Source organism: Ictidomys tridecemlineatus, chromosome 3 (genome assembly GCF_052094955.1).
Source record: "Ictidomys tridecemlineatus isolate mIctTri1 chromosome 3, mIctTri1.hap1, whole genome shotgun sequence".
NCBI lineage: Eukaryota > Metazoa > Chordata > Mammalia > Rodentia > Sciuridae > Ictidomys > Ictidomys tridecemlineatus.
This window is the reverse complement of record NC_135479.1, coordinates 96805055-96823592: the sequence shown is the minus strand read 5'-3', so window position 1 is coordinate 96823592 and position 18538 is coordinate 96805055. Positions and strand designations below refer to the sequence as shown.

The window sequence follows — 18538 nt, the reverse complement described above, 5'->3', positions numbered from 1 at the left end:
GTCAGTTATGATGTCTCCCTTTTCATCTCTCATTTAAGTCTTCTCTCTTTTTTTCTCAGATCATCTTAGCTAAGGTTTTGTCATTTTTGTTTACTTTTTTTAAGAATTAGATCTTTTTACTGATCTTTTGTATTTTTGTATCTATTTCATTTATTTCTGCTCAGATCTTCATTATTCCTTTTGTTTTATTTATTTGGGGTTTGGTATCTTCCTGATTTTCTGGTGTCTTGAGTTACAGCAATAGGTTGTTTATTTGAGGTCTTTCTGCTTTTGTGATGTAAACATTAATTGCTATAAACTTCTTTCTTAATGTGATATTTGCTCTACACCATAGACTTTCGATATATTGTATCTCCATATTCATTTATTTCAATAAATTCTTAAATTTCTTTCTTCATTTCTTCTTTGACCCACTGGTTGTTGAAGAGTAAGTTGTTTAATCCATGCATTTATATAGTTTTCAGGTTTTTCTTGTAATTGTTTGCTACATTTATTGCATTACAGTTGGAAAAGATACACAATACAATTTCAATTTCTTAAATTTCTTGAGACTTGTAAATAATATTGACAAAACATTTATTGACTTTAAGGCATATTCCAAGGTGTTTTTCTTTGGTGCTAGAATTTAGTTCAAACTTTTTGAACCATAACTTACAAGATTTTATTATATTTGTGACTCCATATAAGTTGTTACTATTTCATGCAAAAAATAACAACTTATTATGAATTAAGAAAAAAATAACACCTGAGAAGATACTTAGCCTTATATGCAGTGCTTATGAACTTCTGTTAACAATTAAAATGGTACACGGGGTGTGTATGTGGGGGGGGGGTGTGGGGGTGTATTCGCTTGTATTGTAAAGAGGATAAACACTAAGCTGTGAGAGGATAGTCTGTAAGCCAGGAACTGTCACCTATGAAGAGTGTGAGGTACATTTTGACTCATCTCTGGATTTATGGTTTTCAGGGAATTAATGCTGATGTCGCATCAGAAAAGCATCGAGCAGCTGCAGGAGACCATTAGACAGAAGATGCTTAGCGACGATAGCTGGAAGGAGAAGGTAATAGTGTGGCTTTCACCAGCCTGTGTCATATTTGCTTTTTAAAATTCTGCCCATTTGCTAGAATACTGTTCCAGATAGATTTTTTTGCTTCTAGGTACACTTTTGATCCCTTCTGGTATTTCCAACACTAAGTGTGTTTATGATGTGTGTATTTTCTAAAATATTACCCTACATAATAGGAAATTTTAAAAGTAAGAGCAGATTTTGAAATCTTGTAAGATTAAGATAGCCCTTGTTTCTCATGCAGAAGCATGATTTTTTTCGAATGTTTACTTTTTTGACAAAAGTGTTAGAATCTACATTTGATCAATTGGGTTTTTGTTTGTTTGTTTTGTTTTGTTTTGTACCTGGGATTGAACTCAAGGGCACTTAAGCCTCATCCCCAGTCCTTTTTTGTATTTTATTTAGAGACAGAGTCTCACTGAGTTGCTCGATAAATTGCTGAGGCTGGGTTTAAACTCAAATCCTCCTGCCTCAGCCTCCCGAGCTACCAGGATTATCAGGAGTACACCACTGCACCTAGCTGAACACGTTCTTTAAAAAAGGAAAATGTTCTTATAATTTCTCTTCTTCTCTTATAAGAAGATAATATAAAAGAATGGAAAATGACTTAAAGTCAGTTACAAACTTTCAAAATATTTACCCTGGCAAAATAAAATGAGTTACCATTTAGTCTGCCATTATCAACAAATGTTTGCTTTTAGAGTATGAAAAAAAATGCACTGATTCTAATCTTTAGACTTTTGTGTATTTTCCAAAGTTGTAGCAGTGAAAATGTATTACTTTTGTAATTTTACATAGCATGAGTAATGTTTTTAAAATTGTTAATTCCCACCTTCTCCATGAATAGCTCTAGTCACTGAGATGACAACATCGTCTCCTAACATAGATTTCCAGTACTCCTTGATTGATCACTGGGTTTTACCCTGCACCCCGAAGTCTCCACCATGGAGCTACACTCCCAGTCTGGTTTTTTTTGTAAACTCTTAAATTTTTCCCTTGAATGAGAGGTGGCCCCTGAAACTCAAGATTGTTTGACTGAAGTCCTAACAACTTGTCTAGTTGTTATTGGACTCTTCTCCTCAGGGACTAGATCCTATAACTTGTAACCTCTATCAATAAGCAGTGACCACTTTCAAACTAACATCTCCACCATGAATCCCCACTCTGCCATCAGCAAATTAAAACCCTTTAGATGCTATGGCTGGCTCGAGCCAACTCTAGTCTTTTCTGTTTCCAGTCTTTAACTATATGAGCTGATAAGAGCCCTCCCTAAATCCTCACCTGCTCCCCTGTTCTTTAGCCTACAGAGTCAGGCAGTAATGATTGCTATGACTACAGTTCCATATTGGTGAAAGCAAAATTCGAGAGTATGGACTAAAGTTGCTGGAAGTGTCCCTTGTAGCACAGCCCTTTCTTTCCTTTCTTCCAAGGCCTACACTTTAATTCGTTTTAATGTTTACAAGCCTCGTTATACTTGATTATCTACTCTGTTTTTATTCATTTCTCCCGTCTTTCCCAAATCCATGTTTTAAAATTCAAAAAGAAGATGATCAACTTAATAATCCAAAATATGCAAAGTAAAATGACAGATAGTTTTTAATTCATTCAACTGATAGACTTGCTTTGGCACCACACTGAAGAGCTAGCAAAATGGTATCTCACACTTTCTCTAAGACACTGGAAATTAAAGCAATCTTCTTAAGACTTGTTCATTCGTATATATCAAGAGATACTGTAAATGTCCCTTCTCTGACTTGGAAATTTATCTGATGGAATTAACATGGATGGAGATCAGCAATCCTTCTCTTTCCTCAGACTCCTGAGCTCCCTGTCTTAGACTATTTGGGGGAACCTGCTGGAGTATATGTGCCCCACCTGCACAGTCACCCCCACGTAGGGTTTTCAGATCCATTTCACTGGAGAGGGCATCTCTGCTTCTGACCCACCCTAGTCTCCTGCTTGCTGTGCTCTGGTTGTGAGGCACTAACACTGAGTAGATTCAGCAGCTGACCCTGTAGAACTTTATGCTCTTGCTTTATGCTAAGTTAATGTGATGGGGAAAATATTCGTAGGGAATAGTCTCAAAGTTCTTATTAAGACCATGATATCTGTCTCAGACGTCTTTAGGCATGTGTACTTTTCTATAGTTTGACTTCTTGTTAATAAACATCATTTAACTTGCAGTAAATCAAGCTCCAGGCCAGCAAAGCCAGGGAATGATAATTAGGTCTTGGCTGTGTTAGCTATTGAGATTACGAATAAAACTTCCCTAAAAGTCTTCTTATGAGAAAGAAGAATCACTAATATGACATTGTCATCTCTTTCTTGGGTCACTGTGCCTTTGCGTAGGAATGAAATGTTCCCTTTATAAATATATAATACATGTATTAGAGTAAACTTCATAGTTTAAATGTCTTTAATGTTCAAAAACACTAGACTGCAATTTGTGCCTGCACTTAATTATTTTAGAGTATGTAAAAAGCTCATAATAGGAGCAATAGTTGCTATGCAACAAGGATGGCACATTTTTAAAAAACAGTATTTACTAATTGTCATAGCTTTTTGTTTATTTGAAGTATTGCTTTGATCCAAAGAAAGCAAATTAATGTGCATGCTGAATCTTTAAAACTGGTCTCAAATGCACACTGTTATTATTCAGTGAACACTTAGTAATTAAAAAAATTTCCCTTAACCAAATTGCTTACATAACCAGTTCACATCACTTATTGACTTGTTAATACAACAAGCAAATCCCAAATATTCCTTCCTTAGATTATCATCAAGACATTACATTTAGAAACATTTTAGAATTGCACTATTGACCCCATTTTAAGAACTATATAAAACTTTTGAAAACAAACAAAATCTTACTTCTGGTTGAAGTCTCTGAATTGATAGTGAAAATGCAAAGGAGAAAAGTTTATTTTAAGAAATATTAAATTTTTCTTGAAGAGAGAAAAAAGTCTGAATTTTTTTTCAAATGGAAGAGCCAAATGTCTAATAATTCCTAATGTGTTGTAATGGACTATTAATGAAATAAAAAAGAATAGCATGTATAATACAAACTTTGATAGAGATGAAATTATTTATATAATATTTATTAACATTTATACCTAATAAATATATGGCTAAAAAGAATCAGAAGGCACAGTATTATTAAATTATGCTATGTAACTTTAATAATTGAATTCATAATATGAGATTATTAACACATAGAAGCAAAATCTATGACAGTAGCACAATGTCTTGAGGGAAGAAATGGGAATCACGCTTCATAACAGTGGGTTATGTCCCAGTAAACCTACCACAAGTTGGAACTGCCATCATCAAGATACATTTAACACATCTAGCATAGCTTAGCCCATCCTACTTCATATGTGCTCAGAGCTAGAGGTATTAGCCTATAATTGGGCAAAGCTGTCTAGCAGAAAGCCTATTTTATAATAAAATATCGAACATCTCAAATCAAAGTTCAAAGTATAGTTTCTGCTGAATACATCACTTTCAACATCACTGTCCAGGTGAAAGATCCTAGGTTGAGGCCACCTGTATGCTGTTTTTCTTGTACAATACATGGATAGTGTCACTAGAAGGTAGACTGCATTACAGATGTGTTCTAGAAGCCTTAAAGAAAAAGACTAACAGCTGAGAAGCCAGTAAAGGAGATAAGTTAAAATTAAAACATATTCAATCCAAAAAGAAGATAGAAAAAGAGAGAAAAGATAAGGTGGGCCAAATAGAAAACACAACACAGGACAGTAGATTTATTAAAGGTGTTCTTACCAACAATAATAATAAATATAAATGGTCTAAATCAGGGATCAGAAAACTTTTTTTGTAAAGTTCTGGCAAGACTTGGTTTTATGGACACAACACCAGTCAACTTTGCCATTGCTCATGGTGTAAGCAGTCAGAATGAATGGGCAATGACTGGCCAAAGTTTACTGATCTTGGTCTAAATATCTCCATTTAAAGAACACAGTTTTTCATTTTGGGTAAAAATGCAAGACCCTACCATCTATTGACCAGAAGAAATGCACTTTAATATGAAGACACAAGCAGGTTAAAAGTAAAAGATGAAAAAGATATACTATTCTAACACAAAGCCAGAGGAAGTTGGAATAGCTTTTATTATTGTTAGACCCAGCAGATTTCAGAGCAAAGATGTGAGAAAATTTAGAATATTGCCATGGAAAAAGAAGGTCATTTCATATGATAAAGTAGGGCATGATAATCCTAAACATTTATTCATCTAATAGCAAAAATTGATGAAACTGCAAGGAGAAAGAGACAAATGTACAACCAAAGTCTGAAATGTAATCTTTCTTTGAATGACTGGCAGAAAAATAGCCAGAAAACCAGAAGGAATCTGTACTGTGGAAAATGATATAATAATGTATTTTTAATTGATAGGTATCCTCCACAGTAGAGTACACATTCTTCCTATGTAGCGTAAAGCATTTACCAAAATAAACCATTTTGTGTTATATAGAATTCTCAATCAATTCAGAAGACTTTAAAACATACAAAGTTTTTTTTTCTTACTACAGTGGAATTAAATTAGAAATCATTAACCAAATGGTATCTGGCAAAATCCCCCAATATTTTGAAACTACATGAATACCACATCCACCTCATTAGCCACTCTGCTGTAAAAGGAGGAAGAAGGCAGGTTATGGGGGAAACCAAGCACGGTACCCCACAGAATCCACCAGAAACATCTGAGGATGCCAACCTCCCCGCCTCAGAGAACTCTTGATCTTGATAAAGTTACTTTACCTCTCTGAGCCTATTTCTTAATCTAGACACTGGGAATAAAAGCTTCCAACTGGCATTTGTTTTTAACTTTTGGAAAATAGTACAATAATTTATTTTAGGAGATATATTTTCAAAAACGATATGTGCATATCAAATGTGAACAGTCGATCTGATCCCCATTTTGGTATCTGAAGTTCTCTTGAGCTTCGAAGGGAGTGACAAGTGATTATGTTCTAATGTGGTGAAGGCTCCATGGACAGTTAAGACATAACAAAATCAGCCACAAAGTTCTCTGTTGGAAAATAATCAGTGAAAAGACAGTATTTTGCATATCAATACTAGATAGAGATGTTTTAAATACAATTATGCATTTTAATAACAAATACAAAAGGAATGAGCTGTGTTCAGAATGCTCTGGACTCATTGGGAAGTCTTCACTGAAGAGATGGAGTTTGAACTAGTGGAGGTTATAGATAATAAAAAACAAAAATAAAAAAACTAAATCCTGGAATGTATACACAGATCATTTATTTTTACTTTGTGTGACTCCTAAGCTCACATATTATTTATGTTTTTTTAAAAAGTCAATATTTTCCCACAATTATCAAAATTACTATTAATTACTGTATACAGTAGCTTATGCATTATATGTGTAGTGTCAACATCATGTGTTTGCATAAAACATAAGTCCAGCAGTTTATATAAAATACAAACACGCAGCTGGGCATTCATTCAACCTCCTAATGATACATGGTGTATTCTGCAAGCAAACCACTGTGTGAGCTCTTCACTGTTCATGAAGGGACCAGCAGGCTCATGCCATGGGATTGTCACATTCAGGTGACTCTTGTCATCCTCTGTAGTTCTGGAAATTCCATCGGAAGCTCATTGCTTTGCTTTTCCTTCTCAGGTTGTGCAAATTAAAAACCAAGTCAGTAATAGTCAATCACTCTTTCCCCTTCTGCCCACGGTGCCTTTTCTTTCCCACAATCCGTATGCGCCGTTCTTTTCTCTCAACCCACAAAAGTTCAAGGAGTTGTTCAGGAGCAAGGTGTACACAGATCAATAACAGAACATTCTGCCACTCAAACCTTTGCCCTTCCCACTTCTTCCTGAGTGCTTCCTTTGTTTTCTCCACATCAAAGGACCTCTTTTCCTTAAATAAAATTGAAGAACTTCTTTTTTAAAAGGTTCTTCCAAAGTTTTTTCTGTCATCTAATTTATACGGCGTCCTGTTCCACCTACTTTATGTACATTCCCACTCACTTATTTTGAGCAATCCATCATATTTGGAAAGATAGTGTATTCTGCAAGCATACTAAAATAACTATTGGGCTCTACCAATTAACCACACAAGAGATTATTTTTAAAACACTTCATATTTTAGTACCTTGATATACATTTTTCTTGAGCATCTCAAACAATGTTGCTTTAAAAAAAAATAGTGTCAAAACATCTTGTGATCTCTAACTCGGGAAGTTATGCCTTCTGACTTTTCCTCCATTCCTCTCTTGATTTATCTATCCCAGTGTGGCTGAAGCACAGTGATCAAATGGGGGAAGGAGCATAAATCCAGCTGGAGTTGCCCAGGGCTGCCACACAGCTGTACCCTGTCCGAGAGCCCTGGCCAAAGGGGCAGCAGGAGCTGGAATCTAGCCCATGCTCTGCTTTCCAAGTCCTGCACTGGCATGAGACTGTTTCCATCTAAGGAAAGTGGTGCTTTGTCAATTCACACAAAGGTCAGGTGGGCTTGTGGTGACCCCATAAAAGGTCATATAAGGAGTTTAGATTTTATACTAAGGCACTGAGAAACCACTAAAAGGGAATAAAAAAATCTAATTTATATTTTGTAAAAAGGACTGCTATGTAGAGCACAATTGGAGAGAGGCCAGGATGGCAATAAGGAAGCTGGTCAGGAACTGATGGTGGCCAAAATTAGGGTAGTGGAGGGAGAGGTGAGAAGAAAGGGAGTCAAGGCATTTTTGTTAGGTGTGGCAGAGAGAGAGAAAATATGAGAGATTGCGCTATGGTTACCGATTTAAATAACCAATGGATGGTGGTGCTGTGTCCTGACACTGAGAGGGCCTGGGGAGGAACAGGTTTGGGGGAAAGTGTTCTGTCTAAGGCCATGCTGCATATTGGAGACACTGTGAGCTGTCTAAATGGCTACAGGAGGCAAGTGGACATGAGTCCCTGATCTTCACACCAGAATCGATTCTGAATGCCCCCCAGGCCTTCCTCTTCTTTAGCAGTCTGAGAACAGCCCATGTGGACAATCCTATAACAGATCATCAGTAGACATTTACCCAAACAATCCAGAAAGTTATTAAGAAAGCCAGAATAGCTCCTCACATCACTGTCATACCAATTCCTGTGCATTTGGGGCACATGATGCCCAGTTCTAGCCCCAACTGACCTTCCAACTGGGGATGGTCTTCTGTCTTATTTTATTTAATTTAAAGGGCTTCCTGTGGACTTTCTTAGCAAACCTTGTTTCTTGGCAAACCTCCCTTGAGATATTAGGCCAGAACCACACAGTTCTCCCAACTTACCAGGCATTTACCTCCAATTAGAGTTCATAATCACAGCACAGTACCATGCAGGCCTCAAGCCAGCCTGTTAGCAGGATTTCTCTGATCATCTCAGATAAACTCCAAGGCATGGATGACTCCAGCCCTCAGATTTGACCTCTCTCTTGCTCTAGTAGGCAGAGCTGAAACCAGTGGTAGGAAGACAGTGGAAAGAGATGGACATCATTATCCTAAGTACATGTATGAAAACACGAATGGTGGAACTCTACTTTGTGTACAACCAGACATGAAAAATTGTGATGTATATGTATATTATGAATTGAAATGCATTCTGCTGCCCTATATAACAAATTAGAATAAATAAATAAATAAAATTTAAAAGTAGAGTAGAACCAAGTACAGCAGACATTGTCTCCCCCACAGGGTCTGAATGGTTGCTCACATGGGGACCCACCCCCAGCAATGCAATTCTTGGATTAGATCCCGGACTGAGGAGGGACAACTGATGCAATTTGAATAGTATTATATCAATGTTCACTTTACTGCTTTTTATAATTGTACTGTAGTTCTACAAAAAAAGATCTCCTTGTTTTTGAAAACAAACAAACAAACAAAACCTCGTGGAGGATGTGGGCTGAACTAGGAAACTACCTAGTGCCTGATGCTGTACGAAGTGGGAACTCCTGCTGCTGGAGAGAGTTGCCACTTCTGGATATGACAGGCACTTAGCAGACCAGTCTCTGGAATAGATGCCACAGCAGGGACCAGAGAGTCAGCAGTGGAAGTCATCTCCCCTGATGGCTGAGTCCCTGCTCAGGCTGAGCTTACACAAAGGCTTTGACTCGTTTAATCCTCCAACGCCCTCAAGAGAGCTAGTTGTGATCCTTCAAGTTCTGGCTCCAGTTTCAGATCACAAGCTAGCCAGTGGCAGGGCCAGGATTTAGAACCAAGATCAAACTCAATTCCATTGCAAAACCAAGTCCTTGTTTATTCTCCCTGCAGTTCACAGAAGCTTCAGAGACTGAACCAAGGGATTTCTGAATCTCCCCATTGGCACTGTGATTCTGAGTCAGCTGTAGTGTTTTCCTTTAGTCACCCTTCTAGCCTTCATAACCTCAGGATGACAATCTGTGACCTCCATCAAGAAAAGGCCATTTGCAAAATCAACACCTGCCCCTGTGAATTTCAGCTGATCTCAGTCTAAGGACCGCAAGAAAAAAATTTTTTTTTTTTTTACTTATGGGTTGCTGGCAAAGACTGAATTTTCAGTGTAAATGACTAAGCTTTTAGTCATGACATATAAATGACTCAGTTTTTAGTATTTTTGAAGACTCTAATGCTAACTTCTCTAGTAATATTTTAGATTTTAGGTCTCTCCAGGTCTTATAATACTTGGCCCAAGATCATTTTTTCTGGCCCAGATTCTAAGTTTGAATTTTAAGTACCTAAAATTTTTAAATGGTTTAATTAAAACTTGATGCTAGAATTTTTTTTAAAAAAATCAAGTCTGAAAATAAGTTTAATGTACCTATTTCTATATAAAGTGGTTTTATATATGGGTTAACACTATTTTCTAGATTGAGACTGAACTTGCCAAGGAAAGAGCCCGACACTTAGCTGAATTCGAGGAGAAGGCTCTTCTCTTTAAAGAAGAAGCAAAATTGGAACTTGATATTGAAAAAGAAAAACACCAAGAAATAATCCAAAAGTATAAGAAGGAACAGAAAGAACTACAAATGAAGGTCAGCGATTGTTACTTCATCACTATTTAAGGGGCCAGTACTTCCACCTAGGGACACTGCAGTATTCTTAACTCCCATGGCTGTCCTGTGGCTACTGTGCTTGGCTGTAGCCACACAGGTAAAATAGTCTGGCTCTTCTCCAGGTGGATAACTAAATAAGTTGTGTAAGCATATAATCCAGATGCGTGGGATTTCCTACTAAGATAAACTTACCTTTAAAACAGCATACACTTTATGACTAATAATTAGCCTGGCTGGATATTCCAAACAGCTCAGTATCCATCATCAAAATTGAAGTGTTTTATGTAACTAAAAATTTCTCAACTAAAATATATCCTTTTTAAATGTAGAAATTTCCAGTTCCAAACATTGTTGAAAGAAAATGTTTTCAAAACATAACACACCTTTCTAATTTCTTAAACAGTGTGCCCTAAACTTAAGGTTTTGTTAAGATTTTCATTTTTATAGGACCTAAGTATAGGGTGTGTGTGTGTGTGTGTGTGTGTGTGTGTGTGTTAATCAAGGCCCAGTGGGGAAAAAATATTTTGATTAACTCATTAGAGTCCACACTGATGAAGCATCAAATGAGCCTGACGTCTCTGCGTGGGTGTGAAGGAGCAACCAAGGAGCTGTTGTTCAGTGGTCCACTCTGAACTACAGGTTGGTCCGGCTGTGTGAGTGTGTGACTGTGTAGCACAGGACCCCACACTCAGAAATGCTTTGTGCTATGGATTTAATGTTCTGCATATGCTACCTTGAAATTCTTGATGATTTATCTTTGAGATTTCGTAAGTAAAATCCTATGGAGATAGTGGAGCATGTGCCCCCAGCTTGGAGCCTCGGCTCACCTCAATTCTGGTCTCCCACCCCTTGTGCCAAGGGCCACGCTGAGTTCCCCTGACCATCCTCCCCTCACCTTGCAACTTCAGTTGCAGGACTCAGCTGTTCAGGATCCCATGGGCAGAGGAACACTGGAAAGCAGGCCTAAACTTGCCAGATGGTTTGGTTTCTCACAAGAAGTCATAAGTCCAAATTTTTGTAAGTGAAGTCTCCAGATTTTTAAATGTTAACTGTCTTTTAAAAAAAAATCAAAACATATGGCCAGGTGAACCTCCTATCCTGCTCAGTCTCAAGGTCACCTCTCCTCTGGGTGAAGAAATCCACTGTTCAGACCTACAGTGACCCTCTTTCCTACTGGACTAACTGCAAAAAATAGAATATTAATTTATAAAATGACCAATTGTGGTGAATAGATTTCTCTCAAGAATTACTCCTTAGGTAAATTTAACATTTGAAACAAATTTGGATACATAACTCTTTTAAGTAATAGCTCACAAAGCCCTTGGAACTTTGGTCTATAAATGCCTTCCAGACTCTTTGTGGGCTAGTTTCTTGTTTTGCTAATATTTATAATACGACAATATCTGTAGCAGAAGTAATAAGGATATGTTTCATCAGAAGTATCTCTGTTCTTCCTTGTTTTTTTGTTCTTTGTTTAGTTTTTTTTTTTTTTTAAGGAGAAAGAAAACAGTCTTTTCCCTTCTAAAGATTTCATGCTACAAGGAAAAGCTTCCCCAGGTTATTGTCTCATATTCATCTAGAAGCCTCAAGAAGCAGTACTTTTTCACAGTATCTGGATATTCTCTAGAATTTCACTGTCCATTATGGTGGTCATATGTGGCTACTAATAATTCAATTAAATTAGTTAAAATTAAATAAAATTTAATATTCAGTTCTCAGTTACATCAGTCACATTGAAAGGGCTCAGTAGCCTATACTGGCTTTCAAGAGCCTATCCTGGTCATCCCCTTCCAGCTCAGTCCTATCAATGGTATTACAGTGGTAGCTATGTTGAGAGTATTCACACCATGCCAATTAGATTCATATTTGACTTTTTGTGTGTGGGGAGTCAATTTTAAACATTTACCAGCACTTCAAAAACCATATGTGGCCAGGCAAGTGGTGTATGCCTATAATCCCAGCAGCTCAGGAGGCTGAAGCTGGAAGATTGTAAGTTCAAAGCCAGCTTTAGCAGCTTAGCAAGGCCCTAAGCAACTCAGCCAGACCCCGCCTCAAAATAATATAAAAAGGACTAGGGGGATGTGGCTCAGTGGTTGAGTTCCCCTGGGTTCAATCCCCTATACTAAAATAAATAAATAAATAAATAAGTGGCTAGTGGCCTCCATATTGGATAATACAGAATATTTCCATCAGAAGTTTTGTTGGGCAGTGTTGCTCTAAAAGGTAAAGACAGACAGAAAGGAAGAAAAGAAAAATTATGTCAAGGGAAACTTAATTGTATATTAGTAGAGTGTAACTGTGGTGCCCCGCTTCCTGCATCTCCAAATATCAGGCATTTTGAGGTCCTCCAGCCAACCTAGCTAGGTCCAGCCAGGCCCTTAATCTACTTTGTCAGGACCTGAGCTATCCTTGGCAGCTCAATGTAGTCACAAATATTATGTATTTCCAAGGCTACCCAACTGATCAATGTGATACCATTTTAGGTGGAAAAATGAATCACACTAACTTTATTATTATTTTTTTAATTTATATATGACAACAGAATGCATTACAACTCATATGACATACATAGAGCACAGATTTTCATATCTCTGGTTATATACAAAGTATATTCACACCAATTCATGTCTTCATACATGTACTTTGGATAATGATGACCATCACATTCCACCATCATTTCTAACCCCATGACTCCCTCCTTCCCTTCCTACCCCTCTGCTCTATATAGAGTTCATTTGTTCCACCCATGCTCCCCTTCCCTACCCCACTAGGAATCAGACTCCTTATATCAGAGAAAACATTTGGCATTTGGTTTTTGGGGATTGGCTAACTTCACTTAGCATTCATTATCTTCTCTAACTCCATCCATTTACCTGCAAATGCAAATTCTCTTTTATTGCTGAGTAATATTCCATTGTGTATAAATGCCACATTTTTTATCCATTCATCAACTTGAAGAACTTTTAAAAGAAAATATTGAAGGCCAGTGGATGTCATGGGGTTTGTTTTCCTCTAGTTAGAAGAACATACTAGAGTAATCCTCTTAAAAACTTGGATCTCTGTAGTTATCTAGAAACTATTGCCTACAAACTAATATGATGTTTATCTTACAGATATCTGACTTAATCGCAGGCGCTACTAGAGACCTAAGGCTGGAAGTGACCACTCTTAAAGAAAAACTCCACAAATCCCACATCCAATACACAGAAGAATCTGAGTCAAAGAAAAAAGAAATTGAAAACCTAAAAAATTTGGTTGCAGAATTTGAATCTCGTTTGAAGAAGGAAATTGACAGTAATCATTCAGTTTCAGAAGACTTGAGGAAGGAAATGAAACACAAGTCAGATGAACTGGAAAGAGTATTGCTGGCACAAACACAACTGATACAACAACTTAGCCGGTCCCAGGAAGAGGTAGGATGCAGATCCTGGTACCTTTGCAATTAGCGTAACACATGAACACAAAGGGTAGCGCTTGATGTCATGGCAAGTGTCTGGCTCTGTCCTTAACAGAGCAGTCACTTAACCTCTGGGCCTGGCTTCCTTTGGTGTAAGATGAATACACGGAACTATATAATCTCTGAAGTTCCTTCAATGCCCAGTTCAGTGTTGCAAATGACTAAAATCTCTAAGCCTAGGAATCTTTATGTATTTATGTCTTATTTGTTTTAACATTGACTCATTGCTTAAGTTAAAAAGATATTGAATAATATAAATATAAATTTACTTTAGTGTTTTACATTTCTGTCAACCTAAACTCATAAGGTAATTTACATGCTTTAGTCTTCTTCCTTACATATGCTTAATCATTTCAGCCATGTTTTTATTTAGACAGCTTGGAAAACTTTTTTCTACCAAAGTCTTATTTCTAAACTGATAAGCAGCTTAGAAATAGGGGAACAACTAATTTGTTCTCTAATCACCAACATCTGTTACATTATAATATTTGATCCCACTTACGACAGTAGAGCAAATAAAGACAAATGGAGGTAAATTCTGAATGTCAGTGAGAAATAATATTTTTGCTGGTTTTTCCTTAATTAAGGAATAAAAGTAATAAAGGAATAGTAATATCAATTATTAACAACAAACATGCCATAGTCTTGCTATATTTAAGTTATCAACTAAAATAGAAAGTTTATGACATCATTGTAACTACAAAGTAAACCTATCCCAAAGAAATATAAGCTAAAATATGGAATGGACAAAATACAGGTTCAAGAATAATGCCCAAGATGACTTTATAAAATAGAAATTACTTACCTGTTCTGGATGGGGAACTGATTGAAAAGCTTGAATAATTCCCTCAAGGTCATTAAATTTGGTGGAGCCCAGATTCAAAGTTGAATCTCTTGGTATGATGTTTCTTCTTTCAGGAAACCTAAGTTCTAGTCAATCTGCTTCTAAATTTCAAGGTGGCCACATGCTATCTCCTGGCCTTAACCATCTACCTACTTACTACTTTTAAATGGAAAAACAAACCAAAACCAATTTGCATGCTCTTACTCCTCTGGATGGTGAGGGGATCAGGGGATTGTCTCACCTCCCTAGCAAGAGAGCCTCTCCCAAGCCAGGGAGGAGAGGAGGACAGCAGAGTGGACTGAGTGCCACCAGGGAACTGACTTGCCAGACAGCAGTGTGGCAGTTCCAGAGGCCAGGCAGCAGGTCAGAGGAGCGAGAAGTAGAGGCAATGAGTTAGGGGTCTGAGTCCCAAGAGAAACTGTGATACAGGAAGGAGGAGTAACTTAATCAGGACAGGTAGAAAGAGATGAAAGTGTCAAATTCAGAAAATATGAATTTTCCTCTGGGTGCAAGGCATCATGCTAAGTGAGCACTAGTGACATAATTCGTAATAAAACTGATGTCTGCATTTCCGGCCTTCAAAGAATTTAAAGAAAAACTTTCACGAGTAATTAAATTCTCTCTAGAGGAGAGAACGATCTAAACAAATTTAGCTATGAAAAACAGGCGAAAAGCTAGGTAATTTGCCTTAAGAGCCTGTATTTATTATGTATTGCTATGTGACAAATTATCTCCAATTCAGCAGTTTCAAACTATAAAATTATCATTTCTGAGGGTCTCACCAGACCACATGGTATTAGTGAACCCAGAGGTGAGCAGTCTTACCTGAAGACCTAGCTGGGGGAGGCCTGGCCTCCAGCTAGGGTGGTAGTGGGTGGGCAGAGCCATGGCCTCCAGCCCACTTGGATGATTATGCACAGGATTTTCTTCCTCACAAGCTATTGACCTTCTAGCTGTTGGCCAGAAGCCCCCGTAAGCCCTTGCCACAGGTGGCTCCTTAGACCAGTACTGGCTCCCTTGGGGTGAGGAGGCAGAGGAGAGAAGGGTGCCAAGACAAGAGCCGCAGTCCTTGTATGACCAAGTCTCCAAAGTGCTATCCCACTGCCCCCACTATGAGGCAATGAGCCCAGCCCACACTCAAGGTGAAGCAAGCGCACAAATTTGACCATCAAGACTGCAGAAACCACTGGGGCCATTTTAATGGCTTCCAACCAAAGGCCCTCTGGTAGTGATTTTAGCAAAAGAAATCAGATTGAAAACAAAGAGATTTTGCTATCACACAAAAGAAGCTACATCTGGACCTGTCTTGCTCTTTAGTTACAAAAGAAAGCCACTTGGAAATGAGGTTTCATTTAAAATACATACTGACTGTTAAAAGAACATAGTGAGTTGGTATATAAATGGTCATTGATCATCACTAGAGGGGAGAAAAGTATCGTCCCTAGAATAAAGAAAGCTAATTAAAGATGAGCATGGGGCAGCTATGGGAGGAGAGGGTAGACTAAATCTTCCATTGGAAGCTACCAAAGTGTCACCCCTAAGGTAAATAATTAAAACTGAAGTGTAAATAAATAAGGCTATTCTCTAGCTAAGCATACCAAAATCCAGAATATGCTTATGAAAATAGGGAATGGGCCAATAAAAGTAACAGGATTTATGAGCCAGAAAGCATAGAAGCTGTGAATAGAAGCATTAAAGTGAAAAGTACTATTTTCTTTTTTGATCATACATTCCAGACACTTAAATTTCTTGGATTCTAGATAAATGAAGCTGCATTTAAGTGAAGAATAAATTCCCATTAGAATGAAGAATTAATGGTCTAATAGGAGACTCGAATAAAAGGAAGAAAGTTCTATTCTCTTCCAAGTGGCCAAAGAAGGGGCAGACTTTGCTTTTAATTGTATGAAGACAAGTTCTCCAGGCTAGCCTCTGAAGGGCAAGACAAGCCTCCCTAAGTAGAGCAGGGATTATTGAAGCCACAATAGCAGCATAGGGTATAGCAAGAGAAAGGGTACAGGCCATAAGCAGAGAGAAAATGGAAAGTAAAACTGTACTGGAAATGTAACTGTGAACAAGAGCTCCTCAAAATTCTTGCTGGGGAATAGACACATACATTAAAACTTTGGAACTTCAAAAACAAAAAAGAAAAGGAAGTTGAGAAGAGAAAGTCAATATTTTAAAGAATAGCAAGTTGTCATCAAAGAAATCAGATTGAAAGTTAAACATGGGCACACGCTTCCAGGGGTCAGTCTGCCTTCATTCTAGTTCCATGTAAATTTTATCAAGAGAATATGGTCTCATGGTTATGGCCTTATTGTGAGCCAGGGAAAGAACATGGCAAATTAAGAAAAAAAAATCTAAAAAACTCACATAAGAGAACCAAAGGAAAACCAGTGCAGAGGGCTCAACATTTTTGTTGTTTTAAGACTGTAGATAAGGCACAGAAAGAAGCAGGAATTTTAAATTCTGCAATTCCTATAGCCCATCCATGATGAAAGATATTCAGAAAATAATCCTCTTGGTTAAACATGGAGAATTGAATCTCTACTTCCATTTTGCTGCCACAGAAATGGGGGGAAATAATAAAAAGTGATTAATCCACAAGGGCGAAGAGAAAAAGAGGAGTAGATGCCAGGTGGAAAAGATGCCGCTGGACCTGGGGGCACACACCTGTGGTCACAGCAACTCTGGAAGCTGCAGCAGGGAGATTGAGAATCCGAGGCCAGCCTCACCAACTTAATGAGACCCTGTCTTAAAATAAAAAACGAAAAGGGCTAGGGATGCAGCTCAGTGGTAAAGTTCTCTGGATTCAATCAGAGGTAAAAAAAAAAAAAAGGAAAAAAAAAAGATGTTGACAAAATTTTGGAAAATGGAAAGCAAATGGCTAAGAGATGGCTACAGACCATTGACTTAGGAGTCTGTAGACCATTGAGACCCTAATGTCTATGGTGATAAGACCAGGGGATCCAATGGAGCAGACCTAAGTAAGTGATAACACTGGAGGCTCAGGAATTGGAGACACCAGATACCTCTGAAAGAGGGACAGAAGAGAGAAGCTGAAAGCAGGAGAGCTTGCAAGATTGTAAAGGGAGCAAGTAGATCTTGAGGTGGCTTCCCCAGTCTCCATGCAGCCTGCAGAATACTAGAGGTTCATTCTCTAGTAAAATTGGATGGGAGAAGCACTGGATCTGAGCATACAAGACAGCAGAGTATGGGGTGAAACAGGAGCCAGAGAGAATCTGCTTGTTAACTGGGAGAGCTCCCATTCCCACCACACACTCAACTCCCAGAACACTGGCCAGCAGGTTTATTCATCAATAGGCAAGAAGTTGGAAGAGCCCTCTCCAGGGAAATGAGCTGCCTCAAAAGAAGATATCTGTGTATTCTGACCATGAGGGGCTCATGAAGTGTCCAGGTCCATGTGCAATCTACCTACTCTCGGGTGTACCAGCCAGTAAGCCCTATCCATGCACATGGAGCTCCAAGTAACATCTGGGAACCCAATTTTCAGCATAAACAGCTAAAGATCTCCAAGTGTTTGAGAAATATATCTACTATGAAGGACAGAAACCAGAAATGAACAAATAAGGGGGAAAAAATGAAGAAGAACTTAGAAGTAACAAATACAAAACCACACATGGGTCAGAAGAGTGCTTCAGGAAAAAGATATAATGTGGTGTTATAACACAACACCACAAACTGGGTAAATCATTAAAAAAAAAAGTATATTTTGGCTCATGATCTGGTTGCTTAAGGGCAAAATGTCATATCTATTGATGGCATTTTTTCTGGCAGAGTCCTGAGATAGCACAGGACTTCACATGGGAAGAAACAGAGAACATGTGTGGGATTGCACACGTGTGTGTATGTGTGTGCATGTATGTATATGTGTTCTGCTCGCTCTTCCTCTTCATATAAAGCCACCAGGATTCAATCACAAGGGCTTTACCCTAAAGACCTTATCTAATCTTATTTGTTAGAACTAAAGGATGGGCCACACACAAACTTCATGGATCAGCACAGCTTTTATTCAGGAATGGAGTCACACCTCTGATGGACCCACTTTCCTTGTGGAAAATGAGCCACTGGCCAAAAGGCAGTTTGTGTTTATATAGGTT

General features: G+C 38.0%; 1 protein-coding gene and 1 long non-coding RNA gene across 9 annotated transcripts in view; one reads left to right on the top strand and one right to left on the bottom strand.

Moving 5' to 3' along the window:
- LOC144376289 (uncharacterized) overlaps positions 1-18538 on the bottom strand; it is a 109830-nt gene that overhangs the window by 26645 nt on the left and 64647 nt on the right. The gene's annotated exons all lie outside the window — the stretch shown is intronic.
- The window catches only part of Lekr1 (leucine, glutamate and lysine rich 1), a 161368-nt gene that overhangs the window by 122758 nt on the left and 20072 nt on the right, over positions 1-18538 (top strand). For 6 of the 8 annotated variants that reach the window (XM_040269951.2, XM_078043518.1, XM_078043517.1 and 3 more), the window contains 3 exons: positions 968-1061; positions 9934-10098; positions 13233-13532. In XM_040269951.2, the coding sequence (XP_040125885.2) occupies positions 968-1061; positions 9934-10098; positions 13233-13532 (559 nt within the window). The remainder of the gene's footprint in view (positions 1-967; positions 1062-9933; positions 10099-13232; positions 13533-18538) is intronic. The other 2 variants (XM_040269953.2, XM_078043516.1) reach the window with 2 other exon arrangements.